Below are 8274 nucleotides of genomic sequence, written 5' to 3' on the forward strand. Positions count from 1 at the left end.
CTATTAGAGAACAAAAACAAAGGATAGCAAAATATACCGAAATAATAATATCGCTGTAAAATATTAGTCGTATCCATAAAAAATAATACAGATATTAAAAGAAATATAAAGACTAAAGACTTACACTATGCCATAGGAATTTGTATTTTATTTAATGACTATTCGTTGGTTTATTACCTACACTAAATTAAAAAAACGGATTTTGTTGAAATTTAAACAATAACTTGAATTTTTGTAATTAAAAAAAAAAGCTCATTTACAGAAAGTGTTTTCTAATCTAATTTTTTGGAAAAAGCTGTACATACCTACTGAGAACAAGCAGTCAGTGGCTTTACCTATTGCTTAGACTATTAATGAAGGCTGTTATAGTCAGATAAAAATATTAACTACAATTAATAGGTATCCTCAATTCTGTCATAACTAATACACAAAATAGTTTCATTATTTAATTCTTATTTGATTGTAGCTTCGATGTCTTATACTTAAAGGTACATTGATAGCTAAGAGTAAACACTAATTGTACCTATTCCTAATTAAGTCGCCATATCGCGCCAGTAAAAAAACAATAACTTTGAACACTAAATAAATTGAGATTTTGTGAAAAATTGTCCTTACCCAACGCCATAATGTATGGCGTTCTCTTAAATTGTATAACCTAAACTAAATATAATAATTTTTAAAGAAAAAAAATGTGAGGAACACACAAAACGTTTTGCTTTCAACCCTAACCTACGCTATTACCCATACTAAAACCCTGCCAAAACTCCTTCAAACTCTCAAAATATTGGCAACTAAACAAAACAAATTTTTAAAATTAAAATAATTACCTATTTAATTTTTTTGTTTTATTTCAAAGTGTTACTGCTTTAGATAAAATACATTTGATTTTCAAGATAAAACTGTGTGTTTACATACTCTTTGGGATTTTATAGCTCACTGCCAGACGCAAAACATGACAGGCGGTGATAAGCATTTGTTATCTTTCCAATTTCCAAGACTGAACTGATATGGTTATTTTTTTAATAATTTTATATAAGAAAACAAATATTATGTTATACGATTATGTTGTTAAATTCAAACGATATTCAGTAAACAATTTCTCTTTTGTGAAATAATTCTCAGTCAATACTCTAAGCTAATCGTCTGATAACTTAACACTATGTAACTGTATACAATTATTAACATACATAAATAAAATACTTCACAATCGAATTTATGTTTTCCAATAATATACTAATGACTCAATACTCCAACTATAAACATGTCGCAAACGACACATTATTATTAAGCCGACGATAATCGAAAATCGAATGATTACAGGACAAACGAATTGCAAATCTTTTGAGTAAGTAATCGTACACTGTCGGTGTCGGTAAAACTAAGTTTCAACCCTACGAATCACCATAGAACGTAGAAGTCGTTATTCACCACATTAGGTATGGTTATAACCGTGTTAAAATATATATAAAATACTGTGATCACTTAAACTATTTTAGTAAAACGAGATGGCTTATTTCCTGGTTTTTACAGAAAAAAACATTGTCCAACTAAGCGGAAGGTTGATTTTTTTTTTTTTTATTCACAATTTTGTTATGCAAAACGGATAATTAAATGTATATTATTTTAAGTGTCGGTCTAAATATAATTTTCATGCTTACTAAATTTTTTGTTAATACTTTCTACGAATATTAATCCCAAATGTTACATTTTAAACCATGAATTGGCTGCAATCCAACATTCCTAAAGACACACTCATACACAAACACAGACACTATTTTATTGTCACAGGAACGCTGCCAAAAAAACACTTGTCACTTATATCTAGGTACCTACACTTATTTTTATCGTGCACTTTGAAGTTCAAAATCTCGTTTATCAATGGACTGTTTTGTTTCCCAGTAGCATATTATTATTGAGCGTTTTTTTTTTATTAATATTTGTCTCGTTTATTGTGTCTGTTATAGTTTATGACGTAACATAATTCCGGCAAAATGTCATCAAACGATCCTCTATTGGTGCAAGCCGTGTATTCGTTTAAAGGAAAAAACAACGATGAGGTAAGGCTATTCATACAGTATAGTTCTTTAGATCGGTTTTTAATTTTATTACTAGCTTTTCGGCTAATATACCTTGCTGCGATCAATAAATAATATTTGTTTAGTTAAAAATAAATAATAATAATGTGCTTACAAGAAAGATTAATATCAATTGTAATGTTGTATTTTCATGTCTTTTATCATTTTGTATTCTTAGAGGAGGCCTTGAACAGGTGTTGTGGTATGAACATTTTCGTTTATGTTATTAAGTAGAATTTATTTTTAAGATTTTTTTGTTTAACTACAAATAAAAGTTGCATGACTTAGATTTCTAAGTTTAATTATAGTTTAATATCTATATGAAGTAGGTATAAAACTTTTGTATTCCAACGTGTCTGTCCATCCTCCCCAATACATTATCTAAATAAATATGATTATTAAATTTGTATAGAAACCTGGAAAATATGTAGAACATTATAAAACTGTGCTTTTCCTTATGTCTTGCTTATCACAGAATGACTTTTGATTATTGAAAGATAAAAAGTGTATATTTTGTATTTTTTCATCTTTACAGTTGTGTTTGAAAAAAGGCGATATCGTTACTGTAACACAAAAAGAGGAAGGCGGCTGGTGGGAAGGTACCCTTAAAGAAAAAACTGGATGGTTCCCATCGAACTATGTCCGGGAATATATGCCTCAAGGTAATGTTTGATCGTTATTAATAGTTGGTCAATGACGGTTTGTTTGTTTAAAATGTATATTTCAATAATATCGGGTCGTACATTTTTCTAGCAGAATATACAGCCGATAGTAATGTGCCAAACCTACCCGTTGATCTAGTGGAACAGCTTAGGAGCAATAGAGCCGTGGTCGTCATGGACATTGTAGAATCGGAAAGAGCACACGTTACCGAATTGAAAACGCTGATACAAAGCTTTTTGATTCCTCTAAAAAACTCAAATATGTAAAAAAATCTATAAAAAAAACGTTACGAGCTGAATTTGATTAAATGTATAATTTGTTTGCAGAATGACAGCTGACGAGTATAATCAGTTGATAAACAACATAGAAGAAGTGTCTAGAATTCACGAAAGCCTACTAGAATCGTTAGAACAAGCCGCTGCACAGTCTCAAAGCGAACAGAGAATTGGCAAACTGTTTTTAAATAAAGCTTCCAATATCCGATCAGTGCATTTGCATTATTGTTCTTCCCATCCACGAGCGGTCAACATTATTGAAAAATACAAGTAGACCCTAACAACACTAAATCAAATAAGAAGATCTTTTTTCATTTATTATTAAACGTTTTATCAGGGATGAATTAAATCAAGTAATGGAAACTCAAGGTGCCGTTAGCCCCGGTATTTTAGTGCTAACAGTTTCGTTAAGTAAACCGTTCCGAAGATTGGATAAGTACAGCGGAATGTTGCAAGAACTAGAAAGGCATTTAGAAGAAAATCACGTCGACAGAGGAGACACGCAACGTTCGGTTTGGGTTTACAAAGAAATTGCCGTACGTTCAAGTGTATTTTAAGATAAAATAATGTTACGCTAATATTTAAGTTAAATCAGGAAAGCCTTCCTCATACAAAAATGTATTTATTTCTAGTCCGTATGTTTGTCAACGAGAAGACAAAAGGAACTCGAGTTGTCAATATTGAGTGGCGTTGTACAAGGTTGGGAAGGCGCAGACGCAGGCAGCCTAGGAGATGTGATCAAAATCGGTTCAGTTGCGTTTAGTCCGGAACACAAAGACAGATACCTTGTACTATTTTCTACTCATCTACTGATTTTATCCGTGTCGCAAAGACTTAGTTCGTTTATATACGAAGTAAGTACGAGTTAGCCGAGATCGATGATAAATTAACTAGTGTTGTAACAAAATTACTTTATTTATATAGAGTAAAAAAAAGTACTTCTAAAAAATTTTAACTAATATTGATTTTTTTTTTTTAATTATCTTTTGACTGTTATGACTTGGCAAGATATTATTGTTATTTTTATCTTCATTACTAGGTAATGAACTAAAACACAAATTATTTTTTTATGGGTGATGAAAAGTAGTAAAAATTACTTATTCATTATCTATCACAGAATGTAATGAAACTGTGTAATGGAGTAAAAAAAAAAAAATTACATTGTTACAGTACACATTACACTCGTTACGTTTCTACCCAAAACTGTAAATTAATTTTTCCTTTTTTAAATGTGTTTTTATTTTGTTTTTAGGGAAAACTGCCATTGACCGGTATTTGTGTGAAAAAACTGGAAAACAGCGGAAGTGTTAAAAATGCTTTTGAAATATCTGGTATAAACAAATATATATATATTTTTTTTTTTTGAGCAAGTAATCGCTAAATAAAACGTTGGTTTGAAAATTGATTCTAGGACCGATGATTGAACACATAATAGCCGTTTGTCAAACAACAAAAGAGCAAATAGAATGGGTGCAAAAAATCAACCAACAATTAGGAACCAACAAAAGTGCCATAAGTAAAACTTCAAGTACATCAGTAAGTTTAAGCCTTGGTCGTCTTAGTGATTATTTTGCACACATGGTTTGCAAGGGCGTCATAACTAGTTCTCTTTTAAAAGCGATCCTCTATAAGCGTGCGAATAGTGTGGACACGTCACAAGTCGTTAGGCGTCAAGCGAATAGAGCTAAACAATCTATGTGTCAGTATAACAAAATAAATAAATTCCTATCGGAAGGCAATCAATCTGAAGGAGATTCAAATGTGTCGAACATAAAAAATCCCAGACATTTTTCGTCGATGGTGCTGAAAGAAGACGGACAAATAGTGTACGGTAAAAAGTTGTTGTTTACGCCTTTACAAGCAAAAGAAGTTTGCGAAGATTTGACCAAACTGACGTTGTACAGTGAAGACGTGAAAAAAACTACTAATGGCCGGAACGAGCATAACCACTGCTGTGAACCTTGTAATCAGTACTGCTTGAAAAAATACTTAACCATACCGCTATTGAATGTCGACGACAAGAAAGAGTCAAATTTTTCTTTTGACAACCGAGACAGCACGTATTCGTTGTGCGAGTTGCAAACGTCCAATTATTCCGATAACTGTGGCCAAGACGACAAAGGCACCGAAATCAGTAACGAATTCCAATATTTTAAGTTAAACAACAATCACAATAGCTTGCGATCTTCGGATTCGGGCCTGGCCGATATTACCATGCCGGTCAATCAACAGTCGCCGTTTCCTCCTACTGAAACGTCGAGTAACGGATATTTGTGTAAATGTTCATCGTCGTTGAACATCAATTCGTCTATATTCGAAGACGATTCTGGGTCGACAGATAAATTGCCTAGCCCGTCCGCTCAGGGTGTTACGTTTCGTTCTGAACTATATGCACATTGGTGGCTCAAAAAAAAATTACAAGTGTCGTCTGGCAGTTGTGATTCAGGCAAGATAATATCATTTTTTTTATTGTAATGCATAAGCGTGTGATTGTGCTGCCAATGTAATGTACAAAACCGTATGAGTACGGTCTTACAGTACTAACACCCGATGAAATATGTCCAGTAATTTTAAACGACTCCGAGCAACATAGTTTAACGATCATGACGATAAAATAATATCAACTATAGAAATTCAAATAAAATAAATATTTATTTTTAGTACATTATTTCCATTCTAAAATAATTGTATTGTTCATTGTGTCCCACCCCCCCCCTCTCTTATAAATACTTTTCTACTTATTTAAATGCCTCGAATCACATAGCCAATCTTGCCAGTACTAGTAAAATCACACGATAGACTCCCAATTCTCCACCAATGTGTATTAAAATTGCTGGAATTTAGAACAAATAATAATAATGAAATGTGTTTTGTGTACATTGTAAGCATATTAACGTATAGTATTTATGCTTATGAATTATGGCTGTTATAATTTAATGAACAAACTAACAAATTTTTGTTATTAACAGCCCCAAGCAATAAGTGTGTGTAGTGTGAAGGTTTTAATTTTTTTTTTTTCAATTGGAATATGTATAAAATATATAATTACGTTGATACATTATCGTGAAACGATTCACAATTTTATTTTGTTATAACCAAGTCATTGTTGTAAAAAATATATTATTAGTTATGATGTACTAAAATGCTTTTAAAAGTTTTTTTTATTTTTATTTATTTACTTTTTAATTAACCGCAAATTAAATTGAAATTATAGGCGGCGAAAGATAACCGATCTGTTTGGGATGTCACGAGACTTCGACCCATTCCGCCACTACAATTTTATCATCACCATAACGAAAAGAACGTTAGCGCAGGAAAGAAATGTAAGTTAGACGATGATGAGATATTTGTTAAATAATATCATAATAATAATTTTTTGTGTATGAATTGTGAATTAAAATTAAGTCAATATGCTAACAACTTTTTACGACTATATTATTGCAGATGAAAGGACATTTGAAGATGACGGGAAAGTGTTACGAGTGTTTGAAGCGTTTTGTTCGAATACAAAGTCACGACACGCTAGTTCAGGTAAAATTTTGTTTCATCCTAAAAATACTGCAAATTTATTCTTTTACTTGCTACGTACAAATATATTTTCTCGTTTGTTACGTTTTCTAATCTAAAAAAATGCCTTCCTAACTTTTAATCTAAGATGAAAAAATCTAGTCTTACCTCAACGCTTCTATATTAACTTCCACATTTTAGTAATTAATTTGAGTTTGATGGAACGGAGGGTAGATGGTAGATCAAAATATACTTATTGAATTTTAATACTTTATAAAATTACAGATTTTACCAAAATTGTTAACTTTTTTATTTTTAACCTGTTATTTGTCATACATTATGCTCAGTAATAAATTGTTAATTTGAAAGAATAATGATGGCAATTATTTTCTAATATTTTTCTACAAGTATTTAGTTTGAGTAAAACATGAGGAGTGTAAACATTTTCAATTTGTTTAATGTATACTAAAAATATTCAGAAACTCTAATGTTGAATCTATTGCTGTTGATTGTTGAAATAATAACTAAAATCAAAACAAAATGAAACGTGTAACTAATATACTATTATATTTTCAGGAAATTAAAGTGATATTGTAAAAAAACAACCGAGTCGGAATCAACTTCAAAAGCTTCTTACCTACACTATTAACTTATTTGTTAACAATTTTTTTTTTTTGTAATTATAAGAAAAAATGTATAAATATAATATAATTTTTTATACATTGTATTTATTAAAATATATTCCTAATTGTTTTTTTATCGCATTCAATTTATCGTTAGTATTAAAAATAAAATAAAAAAATAAATGCCAATTGTTATTATGTTTTAAAACAATATTTTTAACGTTTAAGACAGTTAAATAATGAAATTCTATGAATTTGTTTAATCATTGTAAACAAATGTTGGAAATACTTGAACGTAGTTTACTGTGAGATAAGTTATAACGTTTTTATTTAACGACGACTTATACAACAGCTATGAATTAAAATCGTTAAGAATTATAGTTTTAGTAATTGTTTTCTATTGCAGCCATTTACCGATTAAAATTCACATAGTATGTTTTAGCATTATGAACGAACACATTTCTGTTGTGAAAACAATGTCTTTCATTATTAAAACAACAGAAACAAAATCTACTCATCATAACAGAATATATTTTGTGATTAAAATTACCCACCTTTTTTAATATGCTTAAAATAATTTTATATATAAACTAATCAAAAATGTCAAAATATGAATGTACCGTGTTTGATATTTGTTGAGAGTGTTCGGTTAAATTTTGACGGTCTTCCGTACATTTTTTTTGTTATTTCAATTTTTAAACATTTTTCTCATTAAACGGCAGTTTTGGTTTTAACATTAATATTGTGATTTACAATCGGTCACATAATGGTACAACGCCTATTTTTTCTGAGTTTTATCAAATTTCACAATGTGCAATACAAACAGTTTTGTTGAAAGGAATTTATGAAAAAACACTATGACAGTAAACCATTGAGTATATATACCTATAATGAGCTTAGGTAATTAGGTAGCTACCATTTTTTTAATTTAAATATGTGATTTATCAAGATAAAAACAATACAACCTTTATTGTTTTTTAATGTAGGTATCTAATTTTAATTTAGCAATTTTACAATCAATTAGAACTACTTTTCCTGAATGAGTAACACAATTATGTTATTTAATAATTAAATAAATCAATTTCATTAAATTCTGTTTTTTGTGTCATAAAAGTATGTATACTTGCATAG

General features: G+C 29.9%; 1 protein-coding gene across 2 annotated transcripts; it reads left to right on the forward strand.

The window, feature by feature from the left end:
• Nucleotides 1-1018: 1018 nt before the first annotated feature.
• LOC126841215 (rho guanine nucleotide exchange factor 6) lies at nucleotides 1019-7308 on the forward strand. Of its 2 annotated transcripts, none has more exons than XM_050577542.1 (12): nucleotides 1019-1345; nucleotides 1965-2057; nucleotides 2611-2737; nucleotides 2829-3000; nucleotides 3065-3283; nucleotides 3351-3549; nucleotides 3646-3867; nucleotides 4266-4344; nucleotides 4425-4549; nucleotides 6228-6336; nucleotides 6458-6544; nucleotides 7097-7308. In XM_050577542.1, exons 2-12 carry the CDS (start codon nucleotides 1992-1994, stop codon nucleotides 7102-7104), a joined length of 1413 nt encoding a protein of 470 aa, XP_050433499.1. In that variant the 5' UTR covers nucleotides 1019-1345; nucleotides 1965-1991; the 3' UTR covers nucleotides 7105-7308. The 2 variants fall into 2 exon arrangements, with proteins under 2 accessions (XP_050433499.1, XP_050433500.1); XM_050577543.1 differs by having other exon boundaries at nucleotides 1020-1345; nucleotides 2832-3000; nucleotides 7097-7306.
• The last annotated feature ends 966 nt before the right edge of the window (nucleotides 7309-8274 follow it).

This window comes from Adelges cooleyi, unplaced genomic scaffold (genome assembly GCF_023614345.1).
Source record: "Adelges cooleyi isolate 19-005CV unplaced genomic scaffold, UGA_ACOO_1.1 ACOO_flye_CR_arks_rails_tigmint_CR_PRNA_38, whole genome shotgun sequence".
In the NCBI taxonomy this organism is placed as follows: domain Eukaryota; kingdom Metazoa; phylum Arthropoda; class Insecta; order Hemiptera; family Adelgidae; genus Adelges; species Adelges cooleyi.